Source organism: Silurus meridionalis, chromosome 8 (assembly GCF_014805685.1).
Source record: "Silurus meridionalis isolate SWU-2019-XX chromosome 8, ASM1480568v1, whole genome shotgun sequence".
Lineage (NCBI taxonomy): Eukaryota > Metazoa > Chordata > Actinopteri > Siluriformes > Siluridae > Silurus > Silurus meridionalis.
Genome location: NC_060891.1, coordinates 25,418,714 through 25,442,652, shown reverse-complemented (window position 1 = coordinate 25,442,652; position 23,939 = coordinate 25,418,714). Strand labels below are relative to the sequence as shown.

Here is a 23,939-nt window from a genome sequence, read left to right as displayed (position 1 = left end):
CGGCCCTCTTACCCGCACTGTGAATCTATCAAAACAAACCGCTGCGCTGTTGTGAACACGAGACAGGTGCAACAGTGGTTTTATTATCCAAATCTGTTTATTTGTTTATGCATCGACACATCGCTTCCTCTCGCTCGCTCACGCACCCAACAATTAAATACGTGATGTGGGGAGAAACCAGCATTAGCTCATAGTTATGCTGTACATGCTTCAATAAAATGATACACATATTTACAGAATCCACCGTTTCTCTTCACCTCCCACCCTTTCCCCCAAAAAAGAAATGCAACAAAAAGTGTTTAATCCTTCGCACCCCTGCCTAGCCTCCGAAATACATCTCATACTGTTTCTTCCACACTTAAAATGGACGTCAGTGGAGAAAAGAAAGAAAGACGGAAAGAGAGAAAGAATGATGGGACAGATTTATGGCCAATACAACACAGTAGTATACAGAGTCCATTAACTACAGCAACATGGCAGTAACACTGAATATTTTATAAAGTCTATGTACAAGGTGGCAATGACGTGGAGAACGATCTTTAGAGCCTGAAGCATGCCTTTTCATTGTTTGAATAGTTAAAAAGGGCACATAGGAAGAACGTAGAACACCGTCCACGGGAGAACGTCGGAAAAGGGCGACGCTTCACTACGTTTTCCTTCTTCCTCGATTTCCCTTCTATTGATTTTTGCCGTGAATTGTTTTCGAAGAGGCAAAAAAAAAAAAGAATCACATAAGGCACAATTTCTACTTATGCTGTTTCCATTAAAGAGTTGAAGAACGACAGGATTGACGGACAGACGGACACCGCGACGCTCGAAGCAGTTTACGGGATTGAAAGTCGATTTTCCCTTTGCAACTCTAAACTTTGAATTGTAAAAAAAAGAAATAATATTTGTTAAAAAATTGGTTTCTCGCAACATCCCTCTACTTCCGATATTTTCTTCCCTCATCGCCCACCTGGAATAACAAATTAAAAAAAAAAAAAAAAAAAAAAATTACCTACCTGAAGTCTTGGTACAAAAAGTTTATACCATTCCCACAAAAAAAAAAGGGGGGGGGACATTTAATGCTTAAAGATTGCTCACACTTCAGAATGATATCAACGTACGACCTCTCGATTTGAACGACCCCTCGATTTGCAGGTATTTTAAAATGGAGCGTGTTTTAAAAAAAAAAAAGAGAAAAAAAATACAAATAAAAGTAGCTGTAATCCAGTTTGGGATCGTACCACTTTACCACCCCCCTCCACAGTTCCATTAGCGCAAGTCTTCTCATTGACTTCTTTAAATGAAAACGTGGGGTTTCAGTGTTTCATACTTTGAATATCTTTTCACATTTCCAGTCCATCACTAGGACACACACACACACACACACACACGGGCAGAAGACCCAGGACTGCTTAAACATACGGGACTAAGTGCTTAGAGTATATGGAACAAGTGTATACAGGTGAACAGGAGACCAAGCCAAGGCCCGTGGCTGCAGTAGAGCAGGAGTGAGGGGGCAAACACAAAGGGGTAAATAATACCTTTTCCCAGTACACTGTGATGGAGTACAGAGCCACACTGGGAGATTGGAAATGAAGTAATTCACAAAACGATGGTGATTCTCGCTCCTAATCCAAGGAAATTCGAGCGCTTTTTGATTTTCCCTTCTTAAACACACCTTACTCAGCTCAAGAAGGGCTTGATATTTGGCTGAAGAGTTGAAGCAGGTGTGCTGGAGTTGGGAAAAACAAAACAAACAAACAAAAAAAAGCAGGGTATGAATGGAGAAAAGGGATGAACAACCACCAAAAGTTTGTAGCAGGTATAAAGGGACACCTTGAGGCAAGTATGGATTCGATTTAATGCTCCAAATCAAAAAGTTTGCCGAACAGACCTACATCTGAGCCGTCTGGTTTTTTTGTAGCACTGGTTCCTGCAGGACACTTTCTGCTGCCGGCACACAGACGCTCCTGCCTGGGGATGTGATATTGGAGACGAGATGCAAAATCTGCGCAATCTACTCCGATGAACTAGTAGTTGTCCGATAGTTTAGAGTTTGGGGCTAAAGAGTGGGATACAAGGGGAGGGCGGGGGGATAAATTGGCTGGACGCTTAGCGGTCTGAGTCTCGGGATTTGGTCACGTCAGTCGTGTTTCAGATGGTCCTTTATGTCTTCCTCGTCTGTGTATTCCGAAGGTTCGTCACCAGGCTTCAGCAAGCGACCCACGTAGTCGTATTTTTCTGCAAACAAAGAAACCAAATGAGAGATGCAACATGAGAGGAAGAAGAAGGGAAAACAAACTGATTGTGGACTTTATAATGTTGAAAGTTCATGGTACTATCACAAAGGACTATTTACAGACTGGTGCAAAGATCAAGCAAACAGCAAAAAAGAGAAAATCGTGATAGATCACTGGCTGTTGATCCATTAAAGCACGTTAATGGAGCAGTTAAGTTTTTAATACGTTCCATGAGTCCAAACACCTGCATACATGGGTGTTGTTGCTCACTCTTGGCTCAAAGTCAAGTTTTCTCAGCATTAACTGGAAGTAAAAGTGTAAAATTGTGTGGATAAACCCAACGTTGCATGAAATGCCGCTTTAAGCGAGAAACTGAAACCGTGCAAACTAGAAGATTAGACATCTGTCGAGATAGCGAGATTAGAATATAGAAATGGGTTTAAAAGAATAGTTTGAATTAAGTTTTTAACAAATTTAGTGTAAAGATCCATGAGGATACTGTGGAGGCTTGAACTCAAGAACCATGAAGATGTGGAATGTAATTAATAGAACCAGTCTGTTACAGTAAAAACTCTTCACCATGAACAGTTTTTACACTTAAGTCTCCAGCAGTAAACAGTTGACAACCTCGACTATGATGAAGGTTCCTCTCTGGTTCCTCTCGAGGTTTCCTCCTTATACTAATTCAGGCAGTTATTAAACTTGGAGACAATAAAAAAAAAAAATGTGAATTTATATTTCAATTAGCCATGATTTTCCCATTGTAGCTCTGGCTGTGCGTTGAGGGTCGCTGTCCTGCTGGAAGGTGAACTTCCGCCCCGGTCTCAAACCTTTTGCAGCCTATAATAGGGTTTCTTCCAGGCTTGCCTTGTATTTAGCTCCATCCATCTTCCCATCAACTTTGACCAGCTTCCCTGTCCCTACTGGGGAAAAGCATCCCCACAGCATGATGCTGCCACCACCATGTTTCACTGTGGGGATGGGGTTCTGATGTGCAGTTAGGTTTCCGCCACAGATAGCGTTTTGCCTTGAGACCAAAAAGTTCAATTTTGGTCTCATCTGACCACAGCACCTTCTTCTACATGTTTGCTGTGTCTCCTACATGGCTTATGGAAAACTGCAAACAGGACGACGACTTCTTTTTTTTTTTGTCCACAATGCATTTCTTATACTGTGGATCTCTGCAGTTCCTCCAGACTTACAATGGGCATTCTGGCTGCTTCTTGGACTGATGCGCTCCTTGCCCAGCTTGTCAGTTTAGGTGGACGGCCATGTCTTGGTAGGTTAGCAGTTGTGCCATACCCTTTCCTTTTTCAAATCATAGATTAAACAGTGCTGTGTGAGATGTTTAAAGCTTCGGTGGGATATGTTTTTATAACCAAACCCTGCTTTAAACTTCTCAACTTTATCCCTGACCCACCTGGTGTGTTCTTTAGTCTTCATGAGGCAATTTGCTCCCTAATGTTCTCTAACAAATCTCTGAGGCCTTCACAGGACAGCTGTAATTACACTGTGATTTAAGTTCACACAGGTAGACTCTAATTACTAATTAGGTGACTTCTGAAGGCAGTTGATTGCACTGGATTTTATATGGGAAATGAATACTCTTGCAATACTTTTCTAAAACTCACCCATAAACTGCATCTCCCATTCTCTGACGCTCTCCATCTGAACAGCGTTGAGATCTGACAGATCGTCGTATTCGTCTCGTAGTGCATCTTTCTCCAGACAAAACGTAGCCAACCCACGAGAGGCGTCACGACCCGCAAAGATCCCATATGGCCCCTCTGTGGATGGACGGAGAAGGAGAAAATGAGAGAGGAAGAGATTTAGAAGCGTTTGTTTAGACACACCTTATAAATACAACACCACGACACAGGAAAACATGACCTCCAACAATGAAGGAGGAATGTTTTCAATTTGTTCTGCAGTTCTCTCAAATCCCCGAACACACACACACTTTATTTTTAAAAAAAATATATAAAATCAACATGGTTTGTGGTATCACTGATTGTATCTTTCAACGCGTCTGCATCCGGCTGCTGCTCGGAAACTTCCCATGCTGACTGTCTAGTCAGCGATGACAAATTTCGCAATTAAAAAGTGCACAAAACAATAATTTGCGTCGTAACTGCAGGAATGCGCAACCCTGAGTACACTTTCTCCGTGCGGCATTGGAGCTTACAGCAAAGAAACCCAATCTGAATTACAGTAATATTTTGGTTACAGTGAGCAGTCATGCGTATCAATTTAAAACATATCTAAAGAAAATACATTATTGCCACCATAAAAGCCTGCTCGAGAGGAACTACAACTGAATATGAATGCATGGAGATGTGGAAATGGAGATGACAAGCACTGAGACAAACACATTTACAGCATTTGGCAGATGCTCTTATCCAGAGCAACTGTGTCGTATTTAGACACCTGAACAGTTGAGGATTAAGGGTCCTGCTTAAAGGCCCAGCAGTGGCAGCTTGGTGGTGCTGGAGATTTTAACTCATGACCATCTGAATCCAAGTCTGACATCTTAACCAGTGAGCTACAACTTGCTCAAGGCAGCAGTTATGTAAAACCGAACCGATAAATCAAATCAAACTAAAATCATCAATCAGTTTAAAGCAGATTAGACTCGCTGCACGTTTACAGCAGGGTCGTCACAGCAACCGGGTTCTCACTGATCACACTGGTTTTGTATGTTTTTTTTTTTAACGCTGCTCTCCTCCTCATTCCACAGGTGTGAAGCTGGATACAGATCACCTCTACGGCTTTAGAACAATTCGACATTATGTACAAAAAAAACAAAAACAAAAAAAAGCCTCAATTTGTTATAAAACTCACCAGCTGGTCTTCTGTCTCTCTCACGAACAATGACATGATCATTTATTTGTATCCTACACTATGTTTGGGGTATTTTTCCTCATTGCTTACAGCAGTGGTTCTTAACCTGGGTTCAATCGAACCCCAGGGGTTCGGTGAGTCAGTCTCAGGGGTTCGGCGGAGGTCAAGACACACACCCGACTCATATGATTCGTGATGACACGCCCCGCTTGGCCATCGTTGGAAGGGTTCGGTGGATGCACATATGAAACTGGTGGGGGTCAGTACCTCCAACAAGGTTAAGAACCACTGGCTTAAAGCAAACAATATACTGCTGGTGTCAAATACAATCCAAAAATGTAAAATCACAATAGAAACTCTTCTTTGTATGGAAATTAAACTATATAAATAATAAAAAAAAAAGTATATTGTTATTTAGAATCTTTTGGATAAACCTCCTCCTTGGGCTTCCTCTTTTCTGCCTGAAGGGTGGCTCCATCCTCAGCATTCTCCTACCGATATTACCAATGTCTCTCTCTCTCTCTCTCTCTCTCTCTCTCTCTCTCTCTCTCTCTCTATCTATATATATATATATCTATATATATATATATATATATATATCTATATATATATATATATATATATATATATATATATATATATATATCTATATATATATATATACACACACACACACACACACACACACACATATACACACACACACTGAATTTTAAGATAATGTTTAAAATAATTTTTATACATTTTTTTATTACTTAATACAAAATATTGTATACAGTAATTTGATTATTTTGATTTGTTTTAGCATATTTTATTGTTGATTTGATAGTAATTGTAGCTCTTACTTCATTAGGAGATACGTGTAGCCAAAAGAAATTCATGGATCATAACTTGTTCCTAAGGTGGTAAGCAGAGATGCAGATCCAAAATAAATAAATAATATATATATTTTTTTTTTATTATTAGTTGGTGTGGAATTCGTAGCTCAGTGTTAATAATCTTGAAATTTTGATCAGAAGGTCATGAGTTTAAATCCCAGCACCACCAAGCTGCCACTGTTGGGCCTGTTAACCCTCAACTGCTCAGAATACAAAGTGTAAATGTATATTATAAGAATAATAAAAGAAAAAGGATATATGGGAAAAATACAACTTTACACTGGAAATTTTTATTAGCTAATTTACATAAATTTACATAAATGTAAAATAGTGAATATAATTAACCAATTACAAATTTCCTGTTCACTTTCACAAAATATGCTTTATATAGAAAAGTGGCAGCTGGTTAAATGTTGAGAGTTCAAATCCCAGCTCCGACAAGCTGCCACTGCTGGGCCCTTAAGCGAGGTCCCTAGGTCTCAACTGTATAAATTAGATAATTGAATAATCGCTCTGGATCAGTGTATAAAAGATGAGCATTTGTTTTTTGTTTAAATGGTCCTCAAACCATTTCCAAGATTTTACAGTGCATTTCTTTTTATCATAATTAACGAAAGAAAACAAAAGATTGGACAGGTCTTTCTTTAGACTATGCTGCAGTGCCTCATGCAGCAAAAACAGCAGTGTTAAGAAGAACGGATGGTCGTCTGAGATGTTGCACGTTCCTGCAGTAATGTGAGGAAAGCTGGCTGGTGGGAATTGGCCATAAAACCGAATTCTTTACATAATATAGAGAAATGTGTCTGTTTTTAGCTTAAAGAAGTAAATCAACCTCAAGGAGAACAGAGACAAAAATAGTGATCAAAATACCAAGAATTCCTGACCCACAAGTCCCACGAATTGAAACCAAGCAAAGAAAGAGCAAAAGCAGCTGTCCGTTTCAGCTTTTCATTCCATTATGTCTCTCTCAGATTTTTCCTCTCTCTCCGTTTCACCATCTCGTCTCACTTTCTCTATCTTACTCTGTTTTTTCTTTGTCTCTGTTGTGCCTTTTTTTTTATTCAATAGTGTCTTATTTCAGTCTCACTCTGCTGGTCTCTCTTTCCATAGCACTCTTTAGCTGTGTCTCTCTCTCTGTTCATCTCAGCTTTCCATTCAGCAGTGTCTCACTCTTTCTGTATCACCATCTCTTAGTGCATAACATCTCACTCGGTCTTTGTCTCTGTTTTTTTTTTTTTTTTTTATTCCAGTGTCTCAGTCTCACTTTGCCAGTCTCTAGCTGTCTCTCTCCGTCTGCCTCAGCTTTTCATCTCCCACATCTCACTCAGTTTCTCTTTGCATCTGTTTTTATTCCATGCTCACTGTCTCAATCTGCCAGTCTCTCTTTCTATATACAAGTCTCTATCTGTCTCAGTTTTTAGTCTATATGGTCTTACTCCATTAGTCTCTCCTTCTGTATCAGTCTCTCTCTCTCTCTCTCTCTTTCTTAGATTGTCTCAGTTTCCTAGTTCATAGTGTCTCAACTCTCTTTGGTTCTCTGTCTACTCAGCTTTTTTATTCCAGTCTCACTCTATTTGTGTCCATGAACATTTTGTTTCTGTTTCACCATATTTAGTGCATCTCACTTTCTGTTTGTATCTGTTTTTTCTCTCTTTTATATTTTTTTATTAAAATCCACTCTTACTGTCTCAATCTGCCAGTTTCTTTCTCTCGAAATCAGTCTCCATCGGTCTCGGTCCCAGGTTCTTAGTCCATAGTGTCTCACACGCCCTGTATCATTTTATTTATTTATTTTTATTTTTTAGTGTCTCACACTGACTTTGTCCCTCTCTTGATTTCTCTGAGGATAAAAAACCATACAGAAACCTAAAAAACAAAACAAAAGTTTATATTTAAAGCTTGAAACTCATGTAAGTGGTTTGTGAGGACTTGAAAGATGTTAATATGCTACCCTTTTAATTTAAGTGTACGTTTATTTAAAATGTAAATCAATTTGTTTAACAAAAAACAAAAGGAAAGAAAGATGATCAGACAAGTCGAGACAGGCTCGATTATAGTCCCAAACACTGTCTCAGAGCTTGGAGAACTGGATCTTAAGGAATGTAAGTAAACCTGTGCATACACACAGAGTATTTTAATAAGTACACTTAACTAATACTGGGTAGGACCTCACTTTGCTCTCAAACCAGCCTAAAACTGTTTGTGGCTTTGACTTTACAAAACGTTGGAAACATTTCTTTGAATTTCTGGTCCTTGTTGACTTGATTGTATAAAACAATTTGTACAGATTTTCCAGATGAAATCGCATCTTCACTTTCGACCACATTCCAAATTGTTCTATTGGTGCCGGCATCTAAAGGACTACAACGGACTTCAATTTTCTGTGTGGTGGTCAGTTCACAGCAGTGACGATGATTAATCTATTCAAAAAAATTATGTTTTTTATTTACATTTTTTGCTTTTTATTTATTTATTTTATTTTTCTTCTATTTTTCCTAAAAGTGTGCATCATCTTTCCAGTCAAATTATTACATTTAATCGGTCAGTTAGAATAATAAAAACATGGTAGCTGCTTTTAAACAAGTGAAATTGGTATTTTATAATATAATAAAAAATAAATAGAATATACATTTTATAAAATAATGTTAATAGCTAAATCTTTTGAAAAGAAAAACCAAAAATTTTAATTTAATAAAACACGTGGTCTTACTCGCTATTTTGTTCTTTTTTCTTGTAAAGTAGTTGACAGAGGTTTGGGCTCATGATCATTTTAATATCAGTGTTTGATTAATATCATTCTATTAATAGACTAATGCGCTATTGCGATAAAGAGTAACAGTCTTTTCACGTAAAGTTGATTAAAACAGAGTCTTGTGACAAAAATGATAATAGGAACATTATAGCCAGAATAAATCTTTGGATACTTGAGTAGATTTAAAGGCAAATCATTTTGTACTTTTACTCAAGTGAATGTTTAAAAGGGACATTTTTACTGGGGTCATATTTTACTGTGTTTCTCTACTTTAACTTAACTGCATAGTTTGTGTGCTTCATCCACCACTGGATGTAAATGTACACATTTAATTTTTATTAAAAGTCGAACCGTTTTTTTAATTGTTAATTCATCATGTATGCGTGCACTCTGTAGTTGTGTTTTTACTGGGTTTAGTACTCGATAACGTCAAATTGCACATTGTTAAAAACAACAATTACAATATTATCATAGACGATGATGTACACCGTACACCCCAACAGCACGTTCGCAAAACCAGCTTGAAGCTGAACTTTTGCTTTGCACCATGGTGCATAATTATGCTGGAAGTAGCCTGCCTTTAGAAGGTGCAGAAATTGTGGTCATGAAGTGATGCACGTGCTCAGCAACAACGCCCTAAGCGTTTTACTGATGACTGACTGGTATTGACGAGCCAAAAGTGAGCCAAAAAAACATTTCCCGCAAAAACATTGCCCTGTTGAGGGAGGTTGGGTCCATAGATTTGTGCTTTTGAATCCAGATTCTGACCTTGAACGTGAACTTCAGCAGAAATCAAGAGTCATCACACCAGTGTTCTGTCTGACAGAATTAAAACCTGATGTGGCCTCCAGCTGTTAAAGCCCAGGTGCTCGGTGTTCCTAATAAAGTGCTTAGTGTGTGTATATGATTAAAAGATCCACTCTATATGAAACGGGTGCGTTTATTTCGAAATATTTATATCCAGCAGGTTCCATGGCTAACATCACCTTTCTTCAGAAACTAAGAAATAAGAATAATGCATAGAGGAAATGAATACAGGGCAGCACAGAGCCTCAAATACACCACTGAAGATTTCTCTTTCATTTCATCGCTCTGAAATTTCAAATGTCCGCTTTCACTAGTATAAAAGGTCAAGACCTACACAGCTGGCGAGAAATAAATGCCAAGCTCGTTCCAAAACCAAAATCGATTTGTCGTTTATGTTCGAAAAAACGAAGTTCTGAAATACAAAAGCGCCAAACGGAGATCGGAACAACAGACGAGCTGGAACAGTTGCGGTGTACAAGTGTAGAACCTCCCTGAAAAAAACATGTCCTCACGATATAGCGTTCGATTCGAATTCATTTTTATTTGTACATAATTTTTATTTGTAATCTACATTGTCCCAAAGCAGCTCTACAGAGATAACGCATCAATAAGAGAATGTATAAGTTTTGTCTCTATATGAGAAAAAAAAAAAATAAAAAACACGCTATGAGGTTTGATGCTATAAGGAAGAAACCTTGAGAGGAACCGGACTCAAAAAAGGAGCCCATCCTCGTCTGGGTGGCACCGAATGTCCTTGTGTGCAGTGATTGGCGATTAAAATGCATCATCATATACTTTTATTTAATGCCATGCCAGCTACTGAGGCTATTTTCATGGCAAGAACAGTTTATAAGAACAAAAATCACAAACAAATAATTACAACACAAAAATGTTTACGTTAATATATGATAAAAATTCTAAAACTTTTCCTGATAAAACTTTATTAAACAGCTCATTAAATGAATTGACTTCATAAAACAACCTTCTGTGGTCATTATAAGCAGGACGGTCCAACAAAATATGTTTGACAGTAAGAGGAATGCTGCAGTAAAAACACTGAATGGGGTCTTCACCTTTCAGCAAGTAATCATGTGTCAGTCTCGTATGCCCGATTCAACATCTGGTTAGGATCACTTGATCAAATCTTGGCTTCAACGGTACTAAAAACCTGTAATTCCAGGGTGTATTTCATACAGTTTGTTATATGTCCATGTATTCCATTCTTTATGCCACTTATTTAGTATATCAACATTGATAATAGGTCTATACTCTAAGGGAGGAATCTGGGATCTAGTTACAGCCTGCTTTAAAGCTTTGTTAGCAGCCGCATCAGCTCGCTCATTTCCTGAATGTCCAACATGTAGGATTGATTCTGCAGATGATCAACTTTGGTTAAAATACTATCAATCAAAGGATGGTTATGTTCCAAAGATCCCATTAAAATGCAACCTGTGGTCCTGAGCCTTTGTAGTAGACTTGATATTCATTTCAGTCCAAATTCATCCTCAAAGTTCTTACGTTGCTCTGTAATTTCATAGATCTTTAGGCTGTTGATGTGGAACCATCCCCCAGAATGGTCTCCGAATGTAAAGTTTGTTGGAGCACGCATGATCATCGTTATTAATAGCGAGTATAAACAAGGCCAAACAGACTGTAACCCGGCTTCCATTTCTAAATCAATGATTATCAAATCCAATTATTTTGAATAATTATGTACTGAAGATGGTGAGTGCAGACGGTCAGGAAGTGAATTCTGGGAATCTAATGCACTCACAGCTACAAAAACACACAAACTCAGTTTTCTTAAAACACCTGGGCAAAAAAAAAAAAAAGCTTTTAAGGATTTTACCATCCGAGGAAAAACACCAATTGAACTTCTATTACAATAAATTTGAAATTAGATCTTCAGAGATCAGAAGCAGAATTCGAAAAACTCGAGGTCTTATGACTTGGGTGCGGCGAGAGGACCGACCTACTCAGTGTTGATTTATTGATGACTGGATAAAAAACAAAAAAAAACAAAAGGGCTTTGATGCTTTGGATCATCTGATTCTCATGTGTGTTTCTGTGGCAACTTTTTTAACATGCAAAAATATCTAAAAACAGAAAAAGAAAAGACACTGTCTTCAGTCAACATCAGAAATTCATCAGAAATTAATCACTGATTACAAGTTTACCAACAAACTTTAGATTTCGTAACTTTTCCTTCGGGCAAAAACAAGACCCTGAAAGAAACACTCACCTTTATTTTTAGTTATCACATAATATCTGGTCACAAACAAAATATAATTCGACTGCAAATTTTTTATACCCCAATAAATACAAATACTCATTTCTGACCGATTCCGTTTCACTCGCGCCTGCATTCATTAGCAATAAGCTACGGTGTATATTATATAAAGGAGTGTTGTTTAACTTTTGTGGTTAGTCGACTGCCGATTACACGTGCCACGAACTGGGCGTGACGCCGTGAATGCCCCCTCGCCAAGCTGATTGTCAGAGGATCGCAAACTGCACTGCTTCAAGATCCAATCATCAGAAGAAGTCAATCATCTCTAAATAAACTCAAGAGCCATTAAGATCAATCTGTAATGAATATAAAGATTAAAAGCTATCATAAACCGTTACGATGTAGAATCCTGCACTGCCGCGGGACCCGACGCAAACAAGATTTATAGGGTGAATTTATATGGGATTCCCGCAAAATGGTCTTTAAAAAATATTAGAAAAACAAAAACCGTTACGTATCTACTGCACAAAAGCAACTGTGGCAAACGATGTACGAGGTCGGAAGCGAGCGGTAAACCGCTAGAGCACGACGCCTGAAGTGCAAGGGGGCGGAGAATCGCCGAGTGCTTCAGATATCACTTTATTATTGAAGAAAGGAACAAACAAAACAAAACTTTGGGCTGTTTATTTTTTTGTTGATGTTCAAAAAAGTTTGTTTATCATTTACACAAAAAGTCAAATAAAACAAACGTGTTTCTTTTAAATCTGGTTCCTGCCAAGGTTTCTTTATCAATGCATGCACAAGGAAAAACTATCCGAGACCGTTGTCACCACTTGCTCGCATATTAGAAAGTAACTTATAAGGACTCATTTCTAAAGCCAAAAGTTAGATTTAATTCTGTAAAGCAGCTTTGGGACAATGATGAAAAGCGAATTGTTAAAGACACAAAAGAAATCTAAAAACAACATCAAATATAAACCACCTTCATCTTATTAGATCGTGGATGTAACGTTGCATCCAACTCGCTTTATTGCTTCTTTTCCTCTTCAATAGCCATGTTTTCTAATTATCAGATCCAACAGTCCATTCTATCCCTAATCACGTAAATAAAATGTAAGTATTAATACGTGTTGAGGCGTATTGGTTGCACGTTTTCACCTTTTTTCTAGTGTTCATGAAGCATCTTTGATGCATTTAATAGCGATAGTAACGTCGGTAGTTTAAATTTTTTTTTTTTTTTTACAAAAAAAATTTACAGCAAAAATGTATCCACAAATTAATCACAATACAGTGCAAAATGATTTGGATTTCCTGGTTCGGAATGGTTTAATGACAATTATTTTTCTTCAAAATACAAATCAGAAAATAAAGGAAATTTGTAAACTGTATTAAAAAAAATCTGATAAAAAAAAACAGCTTCTATACACAAAAAGTGGAAAGTATTACATTACATTTGAGCAATAGCATGAATTTGGCTCTCGTAAACCTAAAAGAATGAACTCTAATCAATGCCATTGCTATCGCCTGCATTTGTCCTACTGGTTGCCGTTACGCCGGGCTTGTGCGGGACATGCTCGAGCATTGCGTACACATGTACGAGTTTCATTTATTGGAAACTTAATAATAAAACCTTCAATCACAAAAAAAAAAAAAAAAAAAAAAACACCAAAGAACGCACAGAAATCACACTTTTGCTTCAGCGGCCTATACACTTTTACACAGTGTACGACCTATACACTTTTACACAGTACTGTATATCAGTAGATTTCACACATACTATATATTCATTTGATTTATATTGTTTTGCCATTTATGTTATTAATCTGATACATATTTAAATGAACTAGGCTGATTTTTATTCATTATAGTTACACAGAATTTGGCGGATGCTATTTAATTTATTCAACGGTGCAATTAAGGATATAGGGGCCTTCCTGAAGGGCCCAACACTGGCAGCTTGGTGCTGCTGAGATTTAAACTCATGGGCTTGGGTCAGAAGAACATCAGCAGAAACCACTCAGCATGTACACTGTTTTATGAATCTGGGAACATCTTAAATGATGTAATTTAGAAGCTGAAATTACATTATACAGCCTTTAGACACAAAAATACGTATAATATAAAAATATTAGTAAAATTATAACAAAAAACAGCCTCTAAATTTCTTAGACGACCCTGGACAACAACTAATCGATCATGAAATTCGTTATAAACAAACACAGTTATCAATTAGTTGGGCTGCTTAAGTTTAGTGTTAGCATGAAGGTAAGATAAAACAGCCGCTTGTGAAATGGCGAAGAGTTCAGGTGAATGTGAAACATCAGCACGGTTTAATGAAGGTCTATTTGCTTGCGCATTTGTGTACCAATGCATATTTTTTTTCCAACAGTAACTTGTCTGTTTTTGAAGGCGATTTACCGCCACTTTACTACGTTCGAACGTTCGTTTTCAATGTTTGTATATTTAATTTTTATGCAAAATGTCATATATTGTAGATGCTTAGATCTTTTCAACTGAACAAAATGTGTTTTTTTGTTTGTTTTTTTAAGCGCGGTTGTCAACTTGCATCTGCGATTATCATTAAAAACAATACAAATGTTGATTTACACACTTTACCTTGCATACTCAAATGCGGTTTGTTTGTTTAACAAAACAGCTACTACAAGCTTTAAAATGTCTAAATTGAAGATAGTTAAACTCGGTATGTAGCTTTTGCATTTTGAAGTACAATTTTTTACATAAATGCATAGTTATAATAAGCACAACATTTAATTAAAAAAAAGTTGTTGGGTTTTTTCTGACTAATAACCCAGTGACCAGACATTTCTGAAGGCCACATCTATTACTAATGAAAAGCAAAAGCCAGCAGGTTAAAAGCAAAGAGAGGTTTCTTCAGCTAATCTGGGCAAAGGCTATCAGACTAATTTTATTACAGCAACCATATAAATGATGAACCAAAACAAGCAGCGCTGGAACTTGAGTGTCACCAGAGGTCAATGCCACATCACACACAAATCCAGCCAAAGAAATATTATGGAATGAACACGCCCCTTTTCTAATCGACTATGCTGGAAAAATTCAACACAGCTTATAAACAAACACAGTGTGAGGTATATAATGTACAGGTACATGAACTGAATGTGTAGATATCTTCACATAAGATCTCAAGTGCATAATAGGGAGATCGGTGGTTTGACAGAGAGAGAGAGGACCAGGGGTTTGACAGAGAGAGAGGACCAGGGTTTGACAGAGAGAGAGGACCAGGGGTTTAACAGAGAGAGAGAGGACCAGGGGTTTGACAGAGAGAGAGAGGACCAGGGGTTTGACAGAGAGAGAGAGGACCAGGGGTTTGACAGAGAGAGAGAGGACCAGGGGTTTGACAGAGAGAGAGGACCAGGGGTTTGACAGAGAGAGAGAGGACCAGGGGTTTGACAGAGAGAGAGAGGACCAGGGGTTTGACAGAGAGAGAGAGGACCAGGGGTTTAACAGAGAGAGAGGACCAGGGGTTTAACAGAGAGAGAGGACCAGGGGTTTAACAGAGAGAGGGGACCAGGGGTTTAACAGAGAGGTCCGAGTGTTTTAGGGAGAACTGGGTTTTTTGGCAGAAAGACCAGGGGTTCGGAGGGGGATGGTGGGGTTTAACAGAGAGACTGGGAATTTAGGAGTGGGAAAGGGGGTTTAAGAGGAACACTACCGTGTTAACAAATCGATTGGGACGTGTAACAGAGAGACTAACCACAGATGGTGGGATTAACCACAGAGAGTGTTGTTAACGGAGTGGTTTAACCCAGAGACTGGGGGGTTAAACACAGAAACCAGGGGGTTAACAGAGCAGTTTAATAGAGAGACTGGGGGTTTAACAACGATAACAGGAGTTTAACCCAGAGACTTTGGGGTGTAACAGAGAGACTGGGGGTTTAATAGAAAGAGAGTTTAACCGGGAGACTGGGGAATTTAACAGAGAGAGACTGTGGGGGTTTAACAGAGAGACTTGGAGGGTTTAACAGAGAGACTGGGTGGGTTTAACAGAGAGACTGGGTGGGTTTAACAGAGAGACTTGGGGGTTTAAACAGAGAATGGGGATTTAAAGGAGAGACTGAAGGTTAAGAGAGAGACTGGAGGGGGTTCAACAGAGAGACCGGTGGGGGTTCAACAGAGAGACCGGTGGGGGTTCAACAGAGAGACCGGTGGGGGTTCAACAGAGAGACCGGTGGGGGTTCAACAGAGAGACCGGTGGGTTTAAAGAGAGTCTGTAAGGGGTTAAAGAGAGACTGGGGAGTTTAACAGGACAACTGGAGGTTAACAGAGGGACTGGGGGTTTCAGTAGAGAGATTGGGGTTTAACAGGGAGACTGTGGTTAAACGAGGCAGCTGTGGCATGTAAAGCAATCGGACAAAAAACAGTCTGACAGACTGGGGGTACATTAAAGATGTATAGGAGATGGTCAAATGAACCTCATGAGGGAAAACACAGTAGGTAAAATATGTTTTGTATGAGAGGGCGGTCATGCTAAATCAAGCTAACCTAATGTAACGTTATAAATGTTAATAACAAAAAGTCAAACTGAAATACGTAAGTATTAAAATAATATGGATAAGTTCTCATGCTAATGACTGGAGGACCAGGGACAAGGGACAGGGGACAGAGGAAATCTAAGGTGGGCTGGGCACCTAGTAAAACGGACCTTCAGAGTTTACTGCGCATGTACACCGCTGCCATGTCCCAAATCACTAACCCGCTGAGTACATAAGCGCACTACACAGGGTGCAAATTAATGACTAGCGCACCCTGTCTAGTCCCCTAGATAGCCCTAAAGTGATTGATTTGCAATGCGACCCACAGTTAGCTAGCTCCTAGCTGTGGCCTGGCAGCAGCTCCAAGTCCACGTCAGAGATTCATTTCAGCAGCGTGAAACCTTTAAGTTTTAATGAACCATTTAGAAAATGAAGTATTTCTCCAATTATTAAATAATAATTAATTTAACACGGAAATCCTGGAAAAAAAACGACGTGAATAGATAAATAACAGAGTTAGCTACAATAACATGTAGGTTACCTAGCATAGAATTAACGCAAAGACAGAAAAAAACAATCCTATATAGTTTTTATAAATGTATAAATTAAATCTGATCCGCTTGTTTTTTAATACATCAAGTTATTTAATTATCAAAACAAAACTAGCAACTAACTCATCCATCATAACGACCTATACTACTAGTTGGGATAAAAACCAGACTACAGCAGTTAGGTTTTATTAAGCAATTAATAACATTCACTAGTTATAAACATTTGTTTATTAATTTACTTCCAAAAGCAGTTTATTAAAGTGTTAACTAGCTGTAGAAATATAGGGTTGCCTGGTCACTCGTATAAGAGCCAGGTGCGGGCGGGGTTACAAATCACACACTGCTCCCTCTAAGAGTGCACTACAAGAGGACAGAATAATGATCTGAGCGCACTATGTAGTGCCCTAGCTGTGAAGAAAGCACCGATTTGGGACACTAGTGAGTATTTTTAGCGGGTAAACTGCACGTCTAGCTGCTCAGGGTGAGTTCTTACCGCGTCCGTAAAACTTTTTGCCGCTGGTCACGTCAAAGACTTTCATGTTGACCGCCATGAGAATGCGCGGGTTCTGGACGCCGTCGTACTCCCGCAGCTGCTCCAGAGTGAAGTCCCGCCGGCCCATCTTGGGCAAAGCCGAGGCCTCGTCTCCCCGGCTCGCGTCAGCGCCTGACCTCCTGAACCACCGTCGGTAAACGCCGTAGCAAACGGCCACGAACACAATAAACAAGGCCAAGTTAAGAAGCATGCCGCCGACACCGGGCCCCGGATCCAACTCCTCTGTCGTTGTCCCCTGGCCGCTGCTTGTGTCAGCTACTCCGCTCCTGCCGTCCCCATCGTCCGCCATACTGCACGTTAGCGTCCTACCCACAAACATGGTCCCGCCCACCTCACACTACACAGCGCGTCTGATTGGCCGTTCACAGGGTTACGTGCCAATGATTGGATGATGACATTCGGAGGCTGAGTCTCTTGCTTCTGATTGGCTCCTGTCCGCTACGATACAAAAGCTATACGATTATTTTAAATAAAATACATTTCTTTGCTATTTTTTACGAATTATTAATAAAGATAATATAAAAGTAGTTATTTATTTTTATTAAAGTTTAGTTTTATAATTATAAAGTTATTTTTGATAATCTAATATATAATAAAATAGATGAAAAAAATTATATATATATATATATATATATATATATATATATATATATATATATATATATATATATATATATATATATATATATATATATAATTGTATATATATATATATTTACATATTTACATTTACATTTATGGCAGTTTGGCAGACGCCCAGAGCGACTTACAACTGAGCACTGGAGAGTTAAGGGCCTTTCTCAAGGGCCCAGCAGTGGCAGCTCAGTGGTAATTTAAAATATTTATAAACAATATACAAATACTGTTATAACATTATAAACTAAATATATTTTAAGTTATATTATAGTTCTGATCCATCGAGCATCAACAGCATTAACGTCTTCAGCAGTTTGAGCTACAGAAGCTCGTCTGTTGGATCGGATCACACAGACCAGCCCTCACTCCTCATGTGCATCAATGATCCTCGTCCATCCACGACCCTGTCACCGGTTTACCACTGGTTTTTCCCATGGGGCACTTTTGATAGATTCTGACCACTGCAGCCTGGAAACATCCCACAAGAGCTGCAGTTTTGGAGATGCTCTGACCCAGACGTCTAGACGTCATAATTTGGCCCTTGTTTAACTCGCTTAAATTCTTAAACTCACCTATTATTTTTCTGCTTCTATAAACTTTTTTTGAAAGAATGTTCACTTGCTGCGTAATAAATTCCATTTACGAACAGGTGCCATGATGAAGAGATATTGTTCTTCACTTCACCGCTCATAATGTATTCATATATATATATATATATATATATATATATATATATATATATATATATATATATATATATATATATATATATATATATATATGAATAATACGTTGTGCCACTGTGGCAGTTTCTGACTGCCTGCTACTATCCTTTTAACATTTTTCCTGACTGTAAAAATAAACAGATGTTTGATGTGTGATACTTAGTAACTATTCGATAACAGGAAGGAAGCTGTATTTAAACAATGACCTCATCACCGAGATCATCCTTCCTTCCTCCATGACTACACTCCAGGGGAAAGGTTAGTAGTCCAAAAGACGGGTAGTTATACACTATCCGAAGCATCTACTTGTAATGATGACTTGTAATAGCTCCATCTTTTCATACATTAAACCAATAACCACTGAAACAAACATATGGGGTTTTTATAAACAGATTTTAATGATTTTTTTTTTATATATGCATTTTTACATGTTACAATTTATAGGCAAAATGAGCAGAAAAATAAGAACCAGACATGCATACGAACACACCAGCGCACGCAAAAAAAATACTACAATAATACAATAATCTCAATAAAAATTCTAAATCACCCAAATCATAGCAATTCCTCATTTTTTATGTACAGTTTATAGTTCTATTATATAGCTGCATAATCCAAATAAGTTGCGAGAAGCAATAAAACAGAATTAGAATCAATAAAATCACTCAAAATCGCAAAAAAAAAAAAAAAATCCCTTCTCCAACAGAATGTAAAACCTTTTTTTCCTGGAATATAAACTCCTTTCTTTTTTTTTTTTTTAAAGCAATAAAAATACTTAGAAAATAAAACTTCAAGTAAAAGAGACACGTTTCTAATTGAAGCCAAAAATCGAAAAGTTTGTTAAATCTGTTAAAACAAAGATTAAAAGTATTCCATCCCAAAGATTTGAGTACAATCGCGCACTAGCTCGGCCTTTTTTTTTTTAGCATGATACTGTTGGGCTTTTTTTGCTTTTTCCATCCATAACACTCATTTCATAGTCAGTACCAAACACTATGCACCAATAAAACTCCATATAGTGTCAGTTGTGATGATGCTATTGCCATCTCGAGTGTAAAAAGATTAGGCGAGATTATAATCTGTATAATCTGCTCAAATTTGTTTCCGTTTTCTCGAACAAACGTATGCGCTTTCTCGTCACGGGTCGTCTGCGATCGCGTCGTTCTGATCGGTCGCGCACGCAAAAAGTTATGACGTCACTGAAATAGAAGGTCGGTGATAGTTTTTCCTGATATAAGGGGGAAAATCTTTGAAATGTAAGGCACCCCAGAAGATCATTTACATTCAGCACAGGAACACATTGTCCACAAACTACACTCGATGCAGCGTTCGTAAACTTGACAGCAGAATGTTTTTTGTTGGGTTTTTTTTTTTTTTGACTCCAATGATTTTTAGTCCATTGACTTTTTTTTTTTTTTTTTTTAATCTAAAACTGAATTACTGTTAAATCCAACCATGAGCCAAAAAAAAAAAAAAAGCTGTTTCTGCGAAGACAAATACGACAATCGGACTGATACTTTACGTAGTGAAATCAGTTACGTCCTGATGGTTTAACACTTAAGCATCACTTGTGTAACGGTTTGGCTCATTTACTCATATAAGAGATTTAAGGTTTAGGCGGATAAATATAAATTTTGGCCTTGGAATAGCCCTTCTCATTTAAGATTACAAACATCCATCTCTCAAGATTGATTCAGTTTGGCGGATGCACATCTTTGGTTTTTCTAGCCATTTCCGATTGTGGATTCTTCTTCACGTTCTCCTTCCTGGCTGAAGTTGCTTCATTGACCGCGGTGCTCTTGGCAGTCGCTTTCTGATTGCTTGAAGCGGACTTGGCCAGCCCTGCAGTGGCCCGTTGATTGGTTGAGGTCAATTTGCTGTTCGCTGGCCCATGACTGGCTGAAACAGGTTTAGTGTTTGCTGGAGAAGCTGACCGATTGGTTGAATCCATCTTGGCTTCCCCTTTAGCAGCAGACTCGTTAGAAACCTTGGTGGGCGGGGCTTGTTTTGATGATGAAGAAGAGGTTGAGTTGTAACGTTTGCGTCTGCCCTCGTCCCCACCAGAGGATGAGTGTCTCCGTCTCCTGCCCCCCTGCTCGTCTCCCATTGGTGGCTGAGACAAAGGAGGTGTTGGGTTCAGATTATCTGCCACTACTTCGGAACCCAAATTCAAAACTAGAATACTGCACATGGTCAAGTCACACGCCATCACTCAGTCAACATCGTTCAGTCAGTCACACCGTCCGTTACAAAGTCACATTGTCATTCTCAATGTCAGCCAGTCAATCAGTCAGTCACAATTTCAGTTCATCAGTTAATCGCTTACAACATCAGTTAGTCACACACACACATTCAGTCACAAATCCATCAGTCAAATCAGTCGCACTATGACTCAGTCAGTCACCAGTCATTCATTCACTCCATTAGTCAGTCAGTTGCACAATTAGTCAGTCAGTCAGTCAGTCGCACCATCAGTCAGTCATTCACTCAGTCCATTAGTCAGTCATTCACTCACTCACTCAGTCACCCAAACCATCAGTCAGTCAGTCACTCCATCCATCAGTCAGTCAGTCACTCACTCAGTTACTCCATTAGTCATTTACTTAGTCAGTCACTCACTCCATCAGTCAGTCAGTCAGTCAGTCACTCACTCCATCAGACAGTCAGTCACTCACTCATTCCATCAGTCAGTCAGTCAGTCACTCCATCAGTCAGTCAGTCAGTCACTCCATCAGTCAGTCAGTCACTCCATCAGTCACTCCATCAGTCAGTCAGTCACTCCATCAGTCAGTCACTATCAGTCAGTCAGTAACTCACTCCATCAGTCAGTCAGTTACTCACTCCATCAGTCAGTCAGTCACTCACTCCATCAGTCAGTCATGCCGTCAGTCACTCACTCACTCCATCCATCAGTCAGTCAGTCAGTCAGTCACTCCATCAGTCAGTCAGTCAGTCACTCACTCCGTCAGTCAGTCAGTCACTCACTCCATCAGTCAGTCACTCACTCAGTCAGTCAGTCAGTCATGCCATCAGTCAGTCACTCACTCACTCCATCAGTCAGTCAGTCACTCACTCCATCAGTCAGTCACTCAGTCAGTCAGTCAGTCAGTCATGCCATCAGTCACTCACTCACTCCATCAGTCAGTCACTCAGTCAGTCATGCTATCAGTCACTCAGTCACTTACTCCATCAGTCAGTCACTCAGTCACTCACTCCATCAGTCAGTCACTCACTCCATCAGTCAGTCACTCACTCACTCCATCAGTCAGTCAGTCAGTCACTTCATCAGTCAGTCAGTCAGTCACTTCATTAGTCAGTCACTCAGTCAGTCATTCACTCAGTCACACTATCAGTCAGTCATTCACTCAGTCACAACATCAGTCAGTCATTCACTCAGTCACACTATCAGTCAGTCATTCACTCAGTCACACCATCAGTCAGTCATTCACTCAGTCACACTATCAGTCAGTCACTATCAGTCAGTCAGTCACTCACTTCGTCACTCAGTAAGTCACTTCATACAGTCAGTCATTCAGTCACACTGTCAGTTAGTTATGTTGCCAGTCACTTCATGAGTCACTCACATTGTCTGTCAGTCAGTCAGAACTTGATTAGTCAGACAGTCACTGGATAAGCCATTCAATCAGTCTGTCATTCAAAGTCGCTTGGTCAGTTAATTAGTCAGTCTACCAGTCACTCGAGTTGAGTCTTTCATTTACTTACTCACTCACTTAGACACCTAAACACTCCCACTAAATTCATTCATACACTCAGTCAGCAAATCATTTTGACACACACCTCCACTCTGAAGTCATCTATGCTCTTGAATTTGCGGAGGTGCTCCTGCAGCTTCGGTTCAATGACTTGGTCTTTAATCCGTGAGTACTTCAGGAAGGCCCAGAACTTTTCCAGACCGTACAGTTGACCTACACACAACATTTGTACAGAGAAAAATGATTAGTGTACAATACACTCATTTTCAAGATGCATGCATGCAAAAAATAAATAAATACGTGTTGCACAACATGAACATGTCATGTACAAATCACAGCCCTCGTATCAATTAATTTGGAACTTCTCTACCGTAGTATGCAACAAGTAATCGCTAAAATATTCGATATTGAAATTCGTTGTCAACGAAGTTACGTTAGCATTTTATATTAAACGCAACAAAGAAAACTGTAACCTGCAAGTTACACAAAGCAGATCTTGTGTGGAATTGAAGTACCACAGTGATGCACGAGCACATGTCTATATGGATGTATTTATAAAATAGTTATAAGCTAGCTAGTTTTGTGTTGACTAGCGTAAACTTTTGTTTTATGTAACACCTGTAATCAAAAGGTTCGAAATACAGCTTTTCAATCCCACCATCTTCGAACTGTGACAAAAATATCAGCACTATCATGCAGAGGTCATGTACCTTTCTCGAAGTCATGCAAAGTTTCCTCCTGGAAGTCCTTGAATATGTCAGGTCTGAACCTCTTCTCCAAACCGTAACTGAAAAAGCGGAAGAGGCATTCCAATCCGTACCTGCAGAGGGGGACAAAGCTGAGGTAAAGAAAACAGTATATAAAAAGGCAGACTGTTCAGGTCAAAACTGTACCAGGTAAAACAGAGACAAAAAGCAAAAAGAGTTGCTACATACATCGCTTGACAATGCCCCAGTGCACAAATCCAGCTCCATGAAGATATGCTTTACATGGGTTGGAGTGGAAGATCTCCTGCTATAGAGCTCGGAACCTCAACACCGTCTGAACCTTTGGAATGAATGTGAATGCTGCCTGCACCCCAGGACTCCTCACCTCACCTACATCACTACCTGACTTTAATTAAGTAACACCCTTGTGTGAGCACGATTCTCCTCAAGAACACTGCAAAATCTAGTGGAACATCTTCCCAGAAGAGTGGAGGTTATTATAACAGTAATTGGGTACTAAATGTGGAACAGGACATTAAAAAAATAAATCAATCGATGGTCAGTGGTCAAACTTTTGCCCATAAGGTGTATAATTCAGACTGTATATAATCTTGTATGTCATTTTAATATTAACTGCATGGATGGATGAATGGAGTTTATATTAAAAAATCATACCATTTATGAAAATCATAATTGAGGCTAGAGACAGAAAAGCACACATGAAGACAGTAAAAGTAGAGCAAGGGAAAGAACAAATGGGGTTAGATAATAAAAGAACACCACAGATAATAGCATGCTGAGAAC

The 23,939-nt window shown here is 38.9% G+C and overlaps 2 protein-coding genes across 3 annotated transcripts in view; both read right to left on the bottom strand.

Annotated features, from left to right (window-relative positions):
• Nucleotides 1-78: 78 nt before the first annotated feature.
• Nucleotides 79-17,834, bottom strand: pgrmc2 (progesterone receptor membrane component 2). Its single transcript, XM_046855427.1, has 3 exons — nucleotides 17,295-17,834; nucleotides 3,860-4,015; nucleotides 79-2,229 (listed from the first exon to the last, which is right to left on the bottom strand). The coding sequence occupies exons 1-3, from the start codon at nucleotides 17,671-17,673 to the stop codon at nucleotides 2,132-2,134; spliced, it is 633 nt and encodes a 210-aa protein (XP_046711383.1). The 5' UTR covers nucleotides 17,674-17,834; the 3' UTR covers nucleotides 79-2,131.
• Nucleotides 17,835-19,089: 1,255 nt separating this feature from the next.
• larp1b (La ribonucleoprotein 1B) overlaps nucleotides 19,090-23,939 on the bottom strand; it is a 55,200-nt gene continuing 50,350 nt past the window's right edge. For both annotated transcript variants that reach the window (XM_046855418.1, XM_046855420.1), the window contains exons 16-18: nucleotides 23,139-23,248; nucleotides 22,514-22,641; nucleotides 19,090-20,828 (exon numbers count right to left, since the gene is read on the bottom strand). In XM_046855418.1, coding sequence (XP_046711374.1) covers nucleotides 20,409-20,828; nucleotides 22,514-22,641; nucleotides 23,139-23,248 — 658 coding nt within the window. In that variant the 3' untranslated portion in view covers nucleotides 19,090-20,408. The remainder of the gene's footprint in view (nucleotides 20,829-22,513; nucleotides 22,642-23,138; nucleotides 23,249-23,939) is intronic.

Excerpts from the sequence above, each read along its gene's own strand:
- pgrmc2 (XM_046855427.1), bottom strand. The coding sequence starts at position 17,673 with ATGTTTGTGGGTAGGACGCTAACGTGCAGTATGGCGGACGATGGGGAC. Across the intron at positions 4,016-17,294 it reads CAAAAAGTTTTACGGACGCG|AGGGGCCATATGGGATCTTT; the intron begins GTAAGAACTCAC and ends GTCCATCCACAG. Across the intron at positions 2,230-3,859 it reads ATGGGAGATGCAGTTTATGG|AAAAATACGACTACGTGGGT; the intron begins GTGAGTTTTAGA and ends CTTTGTTTGCAG.